This window comes from Euprymna scolopes, chromosome 32 (assembly GCF_053919585.1).
Source record: "Euprymna scolopes isolate OS-2025 chromosome 32, ASM5391958v1, whole genome shotgun sequence".
NCBI classification, from domain to species: domain Eukaryota; kingdom Metazoa; phylum Mollusca; class Cephalopoda; order Sepiida; family Sepiolidae; genus Euprymna; species Euprymna scolopes.
Window position 1 is genome coordinate 19,364,698 of NC_136513.1, and position 18,390 is coordinate 19,383,087.

Below are 18,390 nucleotides of genomic sequence, written 5' to 3' on the forward strand. Positions count from 1 at the left end.
AATATTATATAATTACTCAGTTATATGAAAATTTTATTTTCATATAACATTTTTGCATGAAGAAATAAAATATTTGAATGTTCATCTGACATTTGAATTTCATTTACATTTTTTCAACATTGTAATTGAAACGAATGTTGACAATTTTTATTGAATCAAATCTTATCAGATTTCTAAATTGACATTCAACAATTTTGCTGTCTTCAGTGATGGAAATATTGTACACTACAAACTTAGTTTCTTTGCTTTATTCTGTTTTTTTTTTTATTCTTCTCTGTTTTTCTTTTTTCTTTATTTCTCTTTGTTTCTTTTGTTTTCTTTGTTTCTCTTTGTTTCTTTATTTATTTTTGTTTGTTTCTTTCGTTTTTTTATCTCTTTGTTTCTTTCGTTTTTTTATCTCTTTTTCTTTCGTTTTTTTATCTTTGTTTCTTTCGTTTTTTTAATTTCTCTTTGTTTCATTCGTTTTTTTAATTTCTCTTTGTTTCATTCGTTTTTTTAATTTCTCTTTGTTTCATTCGTTTTTTTAATTTCTCTTTGTTTCATTCGTTTTTTTAATTTCTCTTTGTTTCATTCGTTTTTTTAAATTTCTCTTTGTTTCATTCGTTTTTTTAAATTTCTCTTTGTTTCATTCGTTTTTTTTAATTTCTCTTTGTTTCATTCGTTTTTTTAATTTCTCTTTGTTTCATTCGTTTTTTTAATTTCTCTTTGTTTCATTCGTTTTTTTAATTTCTCTTTGTTTCATTCGTTTTTTTAATTTCTCTTTGTTTCATTCGTTTTTTTAATTTCTCTTTGTTTCTTTTAAGAACACATTCTATTAAAAAATTGTTCTTCCGAATATGGGGTAAAACGAAAACAATCAAGCCACCCTTTGCATCCATACCTTCCCCCCAACTTGTCTTTGCCTTCCCCCACCTTGTGTCTTTGCCTTCCCCCACCTTGTGTCTTTGCCTTCCCCCACCTTGTGTCTTTGCCTTCCCCCACCTTGTGTCTTCGCCTTCCCCCACCTTGTGTCTTTGCCTTCCCCCACCTTGTGTCTTTGCCTTCCCCCACCTTGTGTCTTTGCCTTCCCCCACCTTGTGTCTTTGCCTTCCCCCACCTTGTGTCTTAGCCTTCCCCCACCTTGTGTCTTAGCCTTCCCCCACCTTGTGTCTTAGCCTTCCCCCACCTTGTGTCTTAGCCTTCCCCCACCTTGTGTCTTTGCCTTCCCCCACCTTGTGTCTTTGCCTTCCCCCACCTTGTGTCTTTGCCTTCCCCCACCTTGTGTCTTTGCCTTCCCCCACCTTGTGTCTTTGCCTTCCCCCACCTTGTGTCTTTGCTTCACCCCAACCTTGCGTCTTTGCTTCACCCCAACCTTGCGTCTTTGCTTCACCCCAACCTTGCGTCTTTGCTTCACCCCAACCTTGCGTCTTTGCTTCACCCCAACCTTATCTGGTACTACCAGATCAGACTGTCTATTGGCTTCTTGAGGCGAAATGCGCGTACATCGATTTTCTGTTTTCGTTTTCTATTCTCTTTTGTAAAACTTAATTATGTTCGGTAAAAACAAAAACAACAACCCCCCTCCCCTTCCCCTTTCCTTTCCTTTTCCTTCCTTACTTACCAACCCCGTCGCCCCCCCCCCTTTTTTTTTTTGCCCTGTTGGTAGAATAAGCCGACTGCCCCTCTGCAAAGGGTAAAAATCCCTCAATGGGGCAACCAGTTAGCCGTGGGTTGCTAACCGTAATGCCTAAGGACATGATTCTGGTGATTGACCTACCCTAAACCTGGGTGCATAAAAGTCTAGGCACTGCAACATATTACTTCGGCCCTTACTTCGGCTAGACGGGTGGTCGGAGAGGCCCGATCCGACCAAACGGCCAGTCACGCCAAGTCCTAGCACTTACACCCAAAGTACCAACTACCACAACGAAGAACGAAACTTTAAGGTGTTCCCATCTTTTTTTTTTCTTCCCCACTACAAAAAATAGGCAAACCAAGTAAGTGCTAGAAGGCAGTGGCAAGGGTCAATCAATTGGAAAGACCAGAACTCAACACTCTATTTGAGCAAATGTATTTTTGAGGACATATTGAACAGAAAATATTGTGCTTGAGAACTCTTTACCAAAAGAGTATATCCTCCACGTAGCCCCAACATGGTCAAGGCGAATGGGTTTCCCCCTTACTATGCCCCAATTTTGGACTCCGAGGTGGTTAGGGAGCGTGGTTGATGAAAATTAAATCCCAAAATCCATGGCTGATAAAAACAAATGCATCCCCCTCAAAACTCTTAAAAGAAACCATTCCTCTTCATCTGACCTCAAGCTCAGATGAAGAACAAAAATTCAAAACTAGAAAAACCGTTCCAACTATAGACGAAGAAACTTCCCACAATTCTTGGATTTCCAATTTTTTTTATTTTCGATTAATTGAAATCGAAAATAAAAAAAATTAGAAATTTATCACCTTTCCTAATAGAAAAGACATTATCTACAAAAAGTAAACAAAAAATGATCAAAAAACAAAAGATGAAAATCTACTAGTTGAGATAACCAATCTTAGAGATGCTCAATCTGTACTCAAAATGAAGAACTTCCATGAGTACAAGTGCAAAGCCTTTTCCCATAAAACACTAAACACTTCGAAAAACCTTTTGTAGTTGCCTCCCCCCCCAAACTTTTTGTAGTAGCCTCCCCCCAAACCTTTTGTAGTTGCCTCCCCTCAAACCTTTTGTAGTTGCCTCCCCCCAAACCTTTTGTAGTTGCCCCCCCAAACCTTCTGTAGTTGCCCCCCCCAACCTTTTGTAGTTGCCTCCCCCCAACCTTTTGTAGTTGCCTCCCCGCCAAACCTTTTGTAGATGCCTCCCCGCCAAACCTTTTGTAGATGCCTCCCCGCCAAACCTTTTGTAGATGCCTCCCCGCCAAACCTTTTGTAGATGCCTCCCCGCCAAACCTTTTGTAGATGCCTCCCCGCCAAACCTTTTGTAGATGCCTCCCCGCCAAACCTTTTGTAGATGCCTCCCCGCCAAACCTTTTGTAGATGCCTCCCCCGCCAAACCTTTTGTAGATGCCTCCCCGCCAAACCTTTTGTAGATGCCTCCCCGCCAAACCTTTTGTAGATGCCTCCCCCGCCAAACCTTTTGTAGATGCCTCCCCCGCCAAACCTTTTGTAGATGCCTCCCCCGCCAAACCTTTTGTAGATGCCTCCCCCGCCAAACCTTTTGTAGATGCCTCCCCCGCCAAACCTTTTGTAGATGCCTCCCCCGCCAAACCTTTTGTAGATGCCTCCCCCGCCAAACCTTTTGTAGATGCCTCCCCCGCCAAACCTTTTGTAGATGCCTCCCCCGCCAAACCTTTTGTAGATGCCTCCCCCGCCAAACCTTTTGTAGATGCCTCCCCCGCCAAACCTTTTGTAGATGCCTCCCCCGCCAAACCTTTTGTAGATGCCTCCCCCGCCAAACCTTTTGTAGATGCCTCCCTCAAACCTTTTGTAGTTGGCCTCCCCAAACCTTTTGTAGTTGCCTTCCCCCAAAAAAAACCTTTTGTAGTTGCCTCCCCCAAAAAAAACCTTTTGTATTTTCGTCCCCTCCCGCAATCTTGTGTATTTTTATTTCCCCCCCCCCAATCGTGTGTATCACCCCCAACCTTGTGTATTTTCCTCCTCCACCCAACCTTGTGACTTTGTCTATCCCCACCTTATGTCTTTGCCTCCCCTCACCTTACAGTTTTGCATGAAGAAATAAAATATTTTAATAAATGTTCATCTGACATTTGAATTTCATTTACATTTTTTCAACATTTTGTAATCGAAACGAATGTTGACAATTTTTATTGAATCAAATTCTATCAGATTTCTAAATTGACATTCAACAATTTTGCTGAAACCAAGTTTTTAGTGTAAAATATTTTCATCACTAAATGATGGAAATATTTTATACTATCAACTTTGTGTCTGCCTTTTTAAATCCTTTTTTCTTTTTCTCGCTATTTTCTTTTTTCTTTTCTGCAGCTGATGATTTAAATAACCAACTTTCTCAATGGTTATCAAAGGCTAAAGCTGTCCATTCTCCAGCCCGTGCTATTATTGCACCGTAAGTAATCAGTTTTCTTTGTTTTATCTTAAAAAAAAAAAAGAAAAAAAAAAGCATTTCTACATTTACTTATTCCAATTTTGATCAAAATTCATGAACTTATTCATAGAAAAATGTTTGAAATTAAAGCATTAAGTTCAAGAACTAAAGAAATTGAAATTCAAGGAATCTTGCTATGGATTAAATTCAATGCAAATCTGAAATATTTCAATTTTCAATGTGAGATTGTACCTATAGCATGCTTCCTGCCCTAAAAACCCATTAAAATATTTCAAAGAATGGGGAATATTAATTAATTGATGTCTAATAATATCTATTGTTAAAATTTCACAAAAATTTTAATTTCTCTGAAGAGTTTCCTTCTCCTTATTGACTCCTTTTATAGAAAGCTAGCGAGAGGGTGGATGGTGGGGGCTATTGAAACCGAAAGCAAAACTGTAGCATTCAAAGCTGGTAACGTTACCACTGTACCAACGTGACATGCATATGAACTGATTAAAAATAAACTAAGATGAATGTACAAGATGTATGGTTTTTTTTTTTAATTTTGACTTATTATTTGACTCCTTAAAATTTATTTTAACCAGCGAAAGGTCTATAAAAGGGCAGTCCATAAAAAAATCAAATCATTTGAGGCTCCAAGCGTTGCATTATGATTGTTGTTTTGTTTTTTGTTTTTTTTGTTTTTTGTTTTTTTTGTTATTTTTTCTTTATTTTTTTTTTGTTATTTTTTCTTTGTTTTTTTTTTTATATAGGCCTCACCACTTATCAAGGCCAAGGTGCCACTCTAGGACAAGGGTTAAGAGTATACAGTAGAAATTGGACAATATAGTAATCCTTAGTAATGGAAATTCGGTAAATTTGTGGAATAACAAGTGGAATGGCTCAAGAACTTGTTTACGTTAGACTTGAAGACAAACGGAAAACAATTCCACAGGCATGCAGTTCTAAGAAAGAAGCTTTGTTCATGGAATCTTCAGCTAGAAGAGTGTTTCTTGTGAAAGTTTGGCGAGGGGGGGGGACCATAGACTGCAGCTCAGTCGAACACTTTCCATGAAAATAGTCATACAGCAGAGACAAACTTGCAACATCTCTTCTGTGAGAGGTTGCAGGGAAGAGAAAAGGACATCTCCTACGAGGCTACGAAGTCTATTTTGAACTCTATCAAGGCAAAATAGACTTTGTAGCCTCGTAGGAGATGTCCTTTTCTCTTCCCTGCAATCTCTATCTCACAGATGAGATGTTGTCGGAAGAGATAGTTTGTAAATATGTAGACAGACTGACAGATATATCGCCCACATTGACATCTGAGATTGGTTAATAGTCAAAACAATATTCAATTAAAGATGAAAATCCGATTTTTACCAAAATTAACACCTTACATAGCCTAACATAAAGTGCATTTCAGAAGTTTTATTACCACACAAGCAGAAAACCACAGTATATAAAATCAAGAGTAGGTTCATTGATAAGACAGGAATGCATCTAAAATGAATGTTTCTGTTTAGAGCACAATTGAACCATGATACTTGACTTTTGCATTTAAAAATTTACTTCAAGCCATCTATATATATAAAAGCCAAAATGTATATATGTATGTATGTATGTTCGCTTTTTGTGTATGCCTGCGAAAGGCTTTTTTCCTAGGCCTTCTGGGTAGGCTCGCTCATACTTAAAACTTTTTATATCGCATCTAAATCATAATAACTACGACTTAACTACGAGGGTCGCGTGTGTATTTAATTAGCCCGAATTTTATCAGCTTGTCGCGTCTTCGAAAAGCGTAAGCGAATGATCTGGCTTGCAGTGCAAAACTAGGTCAGACACCACGCCACTTCCTCACACCTGTTTATTTCGCTTCATAAACCTTCATATAACGCCCTTATCAGTTCCTCTCCCTCGTGGTCGAGATGGTTAGGTGTCTGGCTTTTTTTCCCTTTCGTTTCCACCTTCACATCAAGGCTTCTGGGTTCAATCCTACCTTCCAACCAAAACTTTTTTTTTTCTTTTACACCTCTTTTTAACACACACACACCTTCAAACACCCGGGCAACACCGGGTACTCCCCCCTCCCCCGCTAGTTATATATAAAACTAATTTGATAAAATCCAGTTTGTGCTCTACATTGCCATGTAGACTACAATGTATTGTAGACTGCCACTATTTTGTTGTTTTTAACTCTTTTAGTACACGCACTAAAAGAGTTAAAAAACAACAAAAATATAACAAATAAAAGGTATTTGTGCACTTATGCTACCATGCTGAAATAATAACATTATTATTTAGAAACCCATTCTTAACATGGGGAAGGAAGGGTGTTTTTTGTTAACTATTCTGTACTTTCACCTAACGATTAAATAAAAAAGATATTGTGAAACTTGAATTTATTTTTAACTCATTGTCAAGACCATTTTTTCGAATGTGTAAAACAAACCCATTTCTTTTCTTTCTTTTTTTTAACTAAGGATGTCTAAATAATAATAATAATAAATTAGGTGGTTCAATAAAGAATTTTGTAAATTTTTACCTTGTTTCCACCTTAACATTTTTCTTTAAAATTACTACCTTTTAAGGTTTTCGGGTATGCTGAAAACAAATATCGCATTTAAATTTTCCACAAATTAGTAGCTTTCCAGATATTAAGCAATGTCATTTTGTTATTGCTGGTGGCCATCTTGGTATGCGCGTTTGTGCGTAGTTTCTCGGGGTTGCGTTTGTGCACTTGTGCATACCAAGATGGTAATATCTGGAAAACTACTTATTTGCTGAAATTTAAATGTGATATTCGTTTTCAACATACCTTAAAACCTATAGAAGTAATCATTTTAAATGTTAAAAGGTAAAAAAAATTACATTTTACATGTAAAAGGTGAAAAATTACCGTTTTATTTCTTTGTTTACATAATTTAATTTTCAGTAAAACAACAGAATAGAAATGACAAAAATTATCATCAACTAGTGAATATATAGTTGTTGCTTATCAGGATTCCTGATATCCTGGTACTGTGAAAGTTACATCGAGGATTCATGTAGAGTATGATTTATGGTTGCATCTCAGAAAATAGGCGTATATTTTGGGCCAGATAGAGAGGATTTACAAAATTGAAAATTGGACTGGTCCCAAAATGCATAAGTTCTGATCGACTGTGGGAATTTCCATCTTTTTACAGAAATCTAAAATCTATATGAAAAATTTTCTTTGATTTATTTCTGAGATTAATTCATACCTACTCAATTTTTTTTTTTCTTTGAGGGGAGTAGTAAATACCAGCCATGAATGCTCTTTAGGCATTCAATGGCTACACCCAGATTAAGGTCTCCTTTGGTGAGGAGGCAGGAAAATGCCTATTCTCAATAAAACTATATTTAAATACGACTATAATACTTAGTTTTGTTCATAAATAGACACCCACTGTATGACACCATGTACCAGTTTTAAAAAAATTGAAATTTGTACATCATGGCTTATGGTAAAGAGATACATCAGATTTGATTGCATAATCAGAAAGAGCACATACTTTATAGGAGTGCCAAGTTTCATGAGAATAGCTTGAAAAATAAATAAATGGTGGCAAAATTACCAAATTTCTTGAAATGTTGAGGTCCGTAATTTAGCCCACTTTTTCTAAAGAAAAATGTCCACAGAAAAGCCTAAATTTTGGTACTTAAAATTCCCATAACTTTTGAACTACTGATGGTATTTGCATAATTCAAACGGTTTTAAGCATCTTTTACATAACTCTTTTCATGCAAGTTGATAAAATAACAATTATCTAACAAGAAAAAAATCAATGCTAGTTGAATTTGGGGAATCTGCATGCAGTTTTGAATGGAACCCTTTATTTAATCCACTAGGTTAGTATGCTCTCTTTCTGTCAGCCATAACTGGGAAGCGCCTACATTCAGGATTGAACCTTCAACCTCCAAAAGTGTAACTTACTAGTGAATTTTACCAAGTACTTTTCTATGTTATGCTATGGGTCCTTGCACAATACTATGATTAGATTGCTGTGAAAATAATGTTAAAGATGAGAATAGTAGTCTCAATAATGCCCCAAAAATTAAAAAAAAAAAAAAAAAAAGTTAGCAATTCAAAGGAACGGGTTTTGCCATGACACCATATGTGATATTGTTGTTTGCTAACCTTGTGTCATTTATGCAGCAACCAAGTTGTCATGATCATCGCAAAAAACATTCAAGTTGACAAATTGTTATTCATATCGTGATTCCTGGATGTTCATCTTGTACACACCTTCGCTGTGATCCTCCCGGACTTGCAGAACGCTGTCCTGTAATTCGACTTTTTTATTGATACTAGTGTTGAGACGATTAATCTGAATTGGGAATCTGAAAAATTTATGCCAAAGGAGTAGCATAAGTGCTACGAGTTCATTGGGGCATACTCCATTAAAGTACTTGTAAAACACAATGGTTGTCTTCAAGTCTAACGTAAACAAGTTTTTTGATGAACCGTTCGATATAAGTTAACAAATTTACCGAATTTAAATTAACGAGTACTATATTGTCCAATTTCTACTGTACAGTCTGTAACCCTTATCCTCGAGTGGCCTCTTGGCCTTGATAAGTGGTGATGCCTATTTGAAAAAAAAATGCAACATTATGGCAATGGAGCAGTGGTTGGAGCTTGACTGATAGTGTGGGACCTATATCATATAGATTTTTCTGCATTTTCTTTTTCTTTTTTTTTTTTCTTTTTTTTTCCAGTCTGTTAAATTGAATTCTAAATAAGAACCTAACTTGGAAAAAAAAAAGTTTTTGGTTTACATATATAAAGCTGTGTTACTACTACTACTACTTCGAGTTGGGATTAATTAGATTCTTTTGATTTCATGTGTGCACATCGACAGCATTAAAGTTGTTACGGGAGAAATAAACAGAATTATGTTGGTTTTATGTTTTCTTTTTGGTAATTAGTCAGAGCTGACTAAGCCTTCATTATACGAAATGGGCAGTCGTTAACGTCCTCTTATTTCTCTATATAAATAGACTAATTGTCGAACCACTTGATAAATTCAAACACAAAACCATTAGAAATGTTAAGAGGACAGTGTATTAGGAAGTACTTTGGCTGTAGATGTATCCTCAACAAAATAACGCATTAAGTAGGTCCTTCCTTAATTACTATGTATGGATATACAGACATGAAAAAAAAAAAGTAGACATCCCCCCCCCCCCCCGAAAAAAAGAATTCATACAGTGAGGATTGAGGTCATGTATTGCATGGAGGGAAATATGAGGATAATACATTTGATGTGTAATGTATTAAAAGGCAGGCTTAGATCTGCTAAACTCTGGAAGATGTAATGTTGGCGGTATAGGGAGATGCATGTAAAATGGGAGACTGATGTTTTGGTCACATTGAAAAAATAAAGGAGTTTTTGGGTAAGTACAGTGGTTCCCAAGCTTTTTACATGGTGGTGTGCTATTGAGTTTATTAAATTTTCATAGCATACCTATCGCAAAAAAAAAAAAAAAAAAAATGAATAATTAACAATGCTTATAATTGTTTATTCTTATGCAAAATATCAAACAATTTAAACAAACGATTTTATTTATAATGTTATTTGATTATATACATGTGTATTATATACTGTGTTGTATTTTGTTACTAATTTTTAATGTACTGTATAAAATTTTGCTTAGGCCCCGCCATACGGTTTCACCTTATGATTCCAACCCCAGAATGGATTAATGCCATATCCCGGGTTTCTTACGGAAAAACTGTAAATAAAACTGCAGAAGCGTCTGTTAAAATCCGTACAAGTTCTATAATTGAATAACCCCCTTAAAAAAAGTTTTTGTGAACCGTTTGTGAAAACTTACTGGCATTATTTTTACTATTAAATGGGGTGAAAACTATCTTTAAATTTAAAGTATTTCATCTAATTACTAATGAGATGAAAACTATTTTTTTTTTTATTTTATGAAAAATAATTCCTGTCATTTAAAATGTCTGCCATGTATCCATGCGCCTTGTGAAAGGTCACGTGACTACGCGCATGCACTACATTTAAATAAGAACTGCTCCTGTGTAGCATTAACGTATACGGTGATATGACTCAAAATAGTGCGAGGGTTCAGGGGTAATACCATGTAAACGGTAAATTTTCGACAGGTTTGAATGTCAGATTTGTCGTCAGCAACCTCGAAAACCTTTAAAAAAAAAAAAAACAAATTTTATTCATAGGTGTTCTGTTGTAGTTAAAGTAAACATTTACACATTTTATTTTATAAAATCAAGATTCTCTACAGTGTAATTGTAGACTACAATGTATTGTGGACTGTCACTGCAGGGAGGCATGTGAAGCCTCCTCCTTGTAAAACTGCAGCGGGTAGGTCCCTAACTAGAGCAGGCAATCAATCGATTTGATTAAAAAAAAGTGATTTCACCAGTTTCAATGACAAAAGTATGGGAGGATCATTAAATCCTGGATAACATTGGGTTCTCCCTGCTAATGTGTGTGTGTGTGTGTGTGTATATATATATATATATATTGTAGGTTTTTGTGTGTGTATTGATATTCATATTAAAAACCCATTTTTTTATTCATTTAAAAAGAAAATACAATTTTGTTATATATGGGTCATGGAATTGAATTCATCTGCAAAAGATCTAGCTAATTTGCATATTCTTTTAAACATTCATTTTAATTCTGTATTATTTTTTTTCTTCGGTATTCTTATGGGATGATCATTTTTTAGTTAAGTATTATGTGTAATTATATTCATGCAGATATTCTACATGATTTATACTTGCGTAATATTTGCGTAAAAAAAGTTATAGTAAACGCAAACCTTTCTCTATATATATTTATGTATTCGTATATATATTTGTTGAAAAAGTTTTGCCTACCAAACTTTTGTCAGTTTTTGGTTTACAGACATGAAACTTAATATATAGGGTATTCGAACCCATGCGAAACTTTATATTTGGGTTTTCGTTGGGGAAAATTGAAGCACAAGATATTCTAGTAAAAAATATAATAAATTTATAACTTAAAATATTGCAGCATTAAGAATTGATTATATAATGTTATAAATTGAATTCAAAAGAAAAAATTCTTAATGCTGCAATATTTTAAGTTACAAATTTATTATATTTTTTACTAGAATATCTTGCCCTTTTCTTTTCCAGTTTTAACTAGTTCTTTACTTTTCCATGTTTAAGCTTAACCATATTACTTCTTATGCTTGCATGTTTCTATTGTAATCCATTTTTCCAGGCTTCCAATAAATTCACTTGTTCTTTGTTTAATTTCAGTCTTATTTTTTTTACCCCCATAAATATGTAATAACAATGTACGGCACTTGTCTGCTTTCAATAATCCCCCCCCTCCAATTATCTCTCTTTCATGCTTTCATTCTCTGTTTCTTGTCACTGTTACTTCTCTTTTCGCAACAGCCATGAATTAGTAGCTACAGTAGTTGCTGAAGCGACGTGGTTGCTATGGAAACCAGTCATAAAAAGCGTCGCTCACCTCCTTCCATATTTTCACGATTTTGAACACCAAAAAATTCATAACTTTTGTTTTACTGAACGAAAATTGAAAAAACAAAAAATTATTTTTTCACAATATAGCTGAGATAGAGATCTATAAACTGTAATAATTATTTTAAATTTGTTCGGAAAATGAGTGGGTGGTGAAACTTTAAAGCAGTTCTAAATGACTAAAACTGACACTTAACCATATATTCAAACATGATAGTGTTTGAATAAGTAAATTTAATGATATTATCAGATCTATTCTGTGATATGTTAATTAGCGTATAAATTTTATGAGAATAAAAATGCCTAAAAGCTTAAGTACCTTTGGTCCCAGACAGACAAATATATATATATATATATATATATATATATATATATATAAATTTAATTTAAACTCTGTAAATTAGAATTTACAACAAATTTATCATTCAACAAAGAATACAAGTGGAAACTTTTAAAAAATTTTCCTTATTCCACAAAGTTTCAAAGCATGGCTCTTATCATCAGAGGAAAGTAGTTAGAAAATGATATTCATATGCAGGCTATAAATTTTGCTGATCTGCACATAAATTGAAAAGTACAAATTATGAAAGTTGATGATAATGTAGAAATGTATAGGTTAAAGATATTCCAAATTGTGTGTGTGTGTGTATAATCAAGTACGATTATATAAATCCAGTGGATATTCTCTGAAGTTTATCCTACAAATACATTCTTAACCTAGTGTGTGTGTGTGTGTGTGTGTGTGTGTGTGTGTGTGTGTGTAGTTTAGATATCTGCCCACATCAGTTTTCAAAAGAGCAGTAGATCTCCAAGCAAAATCCAATCCAAATGTTTGAACTACACTTCACAGCCCTATGTAACCTGCAGTTTTTTTTTTTTTTTTAGGAGTAATTTTTTATTGTTTTTTTAATATATCAAGGTTTTATTTCTTATGTATTTGTTTTTTAATTGTTTTTTTTTTTTTTTTTTTTTTTATAGTCATGCTGGATATATTTATTGCGGTGCCTGTTCAGCCCATGCCTACCGCCAAGTTGACCCACAGAGGATGTAAGTCAATCTCATTAAAATTAATCATTATTTCCTCTTAAATGTTTTTTTTTTCCTACATATCTATTATATTTGAGTTTTCACGACCAAAAACTTGAATCACTGGTGAACCACACACACACACACACACATTTTTTGTATGTTTTAACATTTTTTTTTTTATTGAATTCAAGTTAAATTTTTTTGTTATAGTATCATCTGTTCGTTAAATTATTAATTTACTCACTATGAATAATGTAAAGCTGTTTATAAAATTGGATTTAATAGTTTCCAAAGCTTTCAGTGAGAAGAACTGACTTGAGAAAGAGGATAAATAAAGACCTGTCCAGAGATAGTGATATGTTATTTTGGAAGTCAATTTTTTAATTCTAAAAATTGTAAACCTGTTTAAATGACTTTGTATTAAACATTTTTAAATGCTTTCCTAATTTGGAATGAGTCGCTGTAATTTTTTTAAGCATTAAGAATAGATTACAAGAGTTGACCCATTTAGAAAGAAAATGAAATGCATTCGGATGGATTTATTTATTGCAATTTATAAATAGGATTTTAATTTTCTTATATGCTATTGCACTTTTCATTTTTATAGATATTCGATTAATCTTAAATATAGTTAGGTCAGAATTTCTATTTCTTTGACCAATATAACTGTATAGTGCTCTTAGAATATGCATAACAAAATGCCCCCTACAATTCTTTATTGTAAAATCAAGTTTAATAAAATATTATGCATTATTTTATTCTATCAGTTAAGCATGAACGTTTTGGTAATAGAACTATTAAGTTTTGAGACTTTGTGTTGAACAAAGATGGCGGCGTAGTTCAGATCAGTAACCAAGATGGCGACCAAGAATCAAATGCGGTCTGTGGCATAGTTAACCTCTTAAGTTCTGAGATATTGTGTTGAACAAAGATAGCAGCGTAGTTCAGATCAGTAACCAAGATGGCGGCGTAGTTCAGATCAGTAATCAAGATGGCGGCCAAGAATTAAATGCGGTCCGTGACGTAGTAAACAACGAACTGATTGAATCCAAAATACGAGAATTTATATATATATATATAATATATATATTAAATATGATATTTTAATTTGTCCAGATTTTGTATGTATTATTATAGTCATGATTTCAAAAGTAAAAAAAAAAAGAAGGTATTTAGGTGCCATCAGTTAGAACCAAAACTGTAGCATTCAAAACTGGTCACATTACCACTATACTGATGTGACACACATATAAACCAATTAAAAATAAACTAAGATGAATGTACAAAATGCTTAACGATTTTTTTCAATTTTGATCCCTTAAGAACAATTTTAACCAACTAAAGACTCATAAAAGAACAGTCCATAAAAAATCCAATCGTTTGAGGCCCTTAGCGCTGCTCTGCAACTTTTAGAGGTCAGTACATTGCTGATGGAAAGAGAGAAGCTTGGTTTTAGATGCATTAAAATTAACCCACTACCTTTTCTCCATTGCACCACGTGCTCAAGATTGGAGGAGAAAGACTCAGAAGGATCTAAAATAAAATCATTCAAAATTTATTAGTTAAAATTGATGAAAATAATTTTTGAAGTTCACTTTTATTATAAACTAGCAGTTCAATCCGGCTTTGCTCGGACCCTATGTACTGTTCATAACTTTATGTGCATATGTATATATTAAAAAGTGAATATGTACAGTAATGACTTTCGATATAATAGGTTTCCTTAACTACCATAGAGAACAGTTGGTAGAGACCAGACGTCAATTTTTTTTTAACTTTGACCCTAATTTTGACCCCTTAACATTTGTTTTAGGCTCAAATTAAATTATAATGTTTAACCCGTGTCCAAGTAACCTACATCTAAAATTTCAAGTGTTTAAACCCAAAATTGGCAGAGGAGTTTGGTAGAATATGCAAAGGTCAACCCTGTAAACTTTGACCTCTTGGCAGCGAAATTTTTGCCCAAAAACTGATTAAAAAGCTTGCTGCATGTCTGAATACCCTTTGTAAAATTTAAATGTTTAGACCCAAAATTGGCTAAATGGTTTGCGAGAGACCGCAAAGGTCAAAGCTTTTGAACTTTGACCTCTTGGAAGCCAAATTTTCAGAAAAAAACATTTATAAACTCGCCCGATGTCTGAATACACTATGTAAAATTTCAAATGTTTAGACCAAAAAATTGGCTGAGTAATTTAGTAGAAACCGCAGAGGTCAATTTTTTAAAAACTTTGATCCCAATTATGACCCTTAACATTTATTATTTTGTTCTCAAATCAAATTATAAAGTTAGATCCATGTTGAAGTAACCTATATCTAAAATTTTAAGTGTTTAGACCCAAAATTGGCAGAGGAGTTTGGTAGAGTTCTCAAAGGTTAAATTGTCAAATTTTGACTGCCTAACAGTCAAATTTCTGTCTGAAAACCGATTACAAAGATTTTCCCAAATCTCAATACCCCTTATGTCAAATTTCGAGTCTGTAGACCAAAAATTGAGTTATTTGGTAGGGAAATGTACACGCACACACTCACACACATACTCACACTTTCATAGATATATATAGATAGATATCTGATCATTGTGTGAAACTGTTTCACCTTTCACTATTTAACTTTTACTTCCTAAAATTTATTTCAATATGGATTTTATATAAATTTAGATGGTCTCCCAAACTTTCTTGTATACCCAAACTAGTTGCTTCTCCCATCTGAACCTTGTGAAAAAAGACCTAACTTTGAATATTCACTGTGAGTGAAGAAAACAAGAACTTTTACCATTTTTGGTCCAGAGGTTCTGCATGAATATCGAAAAAACCTGCGATCATATCAACTACGTCAGTGTTTTATTTATTTACTTATTCATTTGTTTATTTACTCATTTGTTTGCCTACGTGTTTGTTTATTTATGTTTGTTTGCTTGTTTGTTTGTATACTTGTTTGTTTGTTTGTTGTTTGTCTGCTGACAAGCAGGCAAATGGAAGAGAGTTCCACAGGCATACAGTTCTAAGAAAGAAGCTTCTTTCATGGAATCTACATTTAAGTTTAGGTACAGATAAAGAGTGTGGGAAATTATTGATAGTGGTTTTGGCTAGACGAGTGTTTTTCATGAAAGTTTGGTGGGGGGGGGCATAGATTGACACTCCATCTTTGAGACTATTTTACCATATTTGTCCAAATATTTTTGTGTATGTCTATTTAGCAGTTTTGCATGGTGCTGAACTCAAATTTAAATATGTTACGGCCTTGGGGACTTATGGGAGGGGGGGGGGGACAAATGGACTGTCATATTTTTTTTTATTTTTTTTTTGCATGATGCAGAACTCCAATTTACATATATTAAGGCCTAAAACTGCACTGTTTGTTCATTTTCACTGGGGACTTTTTGGACTAAATGGGGAGGGGGGGGGGGCAAATGCTGAACTTAATCATATTTTTTTATGCCTCGTTCACGGGAAACCATGCATGCTCCACTTGTTTGTATACTTACTTGTTTACTTTATTTACTTACGTTTTTACTTATTTTATTTTTATTTCTTTTTTGGTTCCATTTTCATGAATGTGTAAAAGTTCCAAAATTTGATAAAATCACATAAGTCTTCATTACTGAGAAACTGGCTGAGTAGTTCATGGCCTGATTACATGAATGGTCATATGACTCTACTTTGGCCAGACAGGCGGTTAGATAGGTTCTACCAAATCAATCGCCATGTCATTCCCTTGTTTCTATAAGTTCATCCACACCCATATTATTCCATCTGATTCTTATAAAAATCCAAACCTTATTCCTGATACTTTTTTTCCTAAAAGGTGGTGTCATGTCGAGAACAAAGATTGCTACTGCTGAAGAGTAATGTTTTCTAGGAGTAATGGATAGTTGTCATAAGTTCAACCAAAAATTTTTAGGAGCAATGCTTTTTAATTTTTAGTAGCCATTTGTAATTTTGCGCAGTGGTAATAAATGCAGCCAATTAATGTATTTCATAAGCTGCTGGTTTTGTTTGTCATAAATGAAAACTTGTTCCACTATTGTAATTTCCTAGCTGGCTTAATTATTCTCAAAAAGAAACTGAAGCAAACTAAAGTATAATAAGGCAAATATCATGGAAAATATAAAGCCTAGTTTAGATTGAGTATCAATTTGTCAGATTCATTGTTATTTAGGTCTGACTTTGAAAATCTAACTTTGTCTGCAAGGACCCGTGGGATAGTGGATAAAGTACTTGATAAAATTCTTGTTTATCTCTAAATTGTTTCCAGTTGTCTAGCACTTTTCCTTGCCACTGGATTCTAGTAGTGCCAATTCAGGAGAGGTGTGGTCTTGGATTGTGCAACCTTTGCCTCACAGTTACATTCTCACAGTTACATTAGAGATATCCATTGTCTCTTGAGACTGAATGCAGGCATCACATCAAAAATTCAGTTGTAAAAGTTGGTCTTCTGAAGGTTGAAGGTTTAATCCTCAGTGTAGAAAACTGAAAATATAATTGCAGTTCTACCCTGTCGTGACTGGTGGAACAAGAACATGCTAAATCCACAGATTAAATAAAATGTTCTGTTCAAAATTCTGTGCAGATTCCAGAGTTTGACAAGATATGCCTTAAGAAGATTGGAGGCGACATTTTTTTTTTACATGGAGTTCGCCACTTATCAAGGCCCAATGGCCACTCGGGGATAAGGGTTATTGTGTGTGTAGTAATCAATGGGATAGTGTAGCAATAGTATTGGAGAATTGATAAGGTGTTATTACTTGGGGGGGGAGTTCATCAGGAATTTGTTTGTGTTGGACTTGAAGACATCCAGGTTGAAGTTGGGAGGGAAACAGGCAAGCGGAACAGAGTTCCACAGGCGTGCAGTTCTAAGAAAGAAGCTTTGTTCATGGAATCTACATTTTGATTTAGGCACAGATAAGGAGTGGGGAAAATTATTGATGGTGGTTTCAGCCACATCGACCGAAATGTTATGAAAATGACACTCAAGATGAGAATAGTAGTCTGAAGAATTCAAATACATGCTATCAATCCTCATCTCAAAAATGTAGAAAAGTAACTTTATATATAATAGATGATTTCTTAGGTCAGTCAGACCTTTTGTATTTTCAAAAGTTGGAGTTGGACGTTTTATCTACGGACACGATCATGCAGTTTAAATAACCTGGTTATTTGTATTTACTACTGACTAAGACTTTAATCCTAGACATCACAAGTGTTTCGACTATTAAGAGTATTTGTTTAATCTGATTTATTAGCAACGTATAAAGATTAAAGCTTCAATTTTGACATGAAGGTTACATCATCATATTTCATTTAATGTGTTTCATATGCTGGTATGTGTTGGATGGCTTTTAGACGCCTCCCAAAGTAAGCTATCTCTGGCAAGGTGTTTATTTATCTTTCAAATCCGTCTTTATCATTTCCTCCTTTTAATGCTTCCTCAGTCATCTGGTTTAATGTCTGTTTCATGGGCTGGCATATGTTGGGTGGCTTTTAGACACCTTCCAAATTAACCTATCTCTTCTTTCAAATCTGTTAATTATCATTTCTAGTGATGAGACGATTTTAATATTTTTATTCCAATTCTAATACAATTACCAATTCCATACTAAATTCCCGATTCTGATACAATTACTGATTCCGATTCTTTTTAAATCTCTAAATATTTATCTATGTTGTTATTTTTCCTGATTACCATAGAAACATATGTTAAATGTGTATATATTTTCTCAAACATAAACACACTTGCGGGGGTCTTATCTATATATTCTAGTCTTACTGGTTGTTTAAAATCAACG

The 18,390-nt window shown here is 34.2% G+C and overlaps 1 protein-coding gene across 1 annotated transcript in view; it reads left to right on the forward strand.

The window, feature by feature from the left end:
• LOC145256230 (protein MEMO1-like) overlaps positions 1-18,390 on the forward strand; it is a 94,568-nt gene that overhangs the window by 50,694 nt on the left and 25,484 nt on the right. The window contains exons 2-3 of the mRNA XM_080114873.1: positions 3,985-4,066; positions 12,555-12,623. Of these exons, the coding sequence (XP_079970999.1) occupies positions 3,985-4,066; positions 12,555-12,623 (151 nt within the window). The remainder of the gene's footprint in view (positions 1-3,984; positions 4,067-12,554; positions 12,624-18,390) is intronic.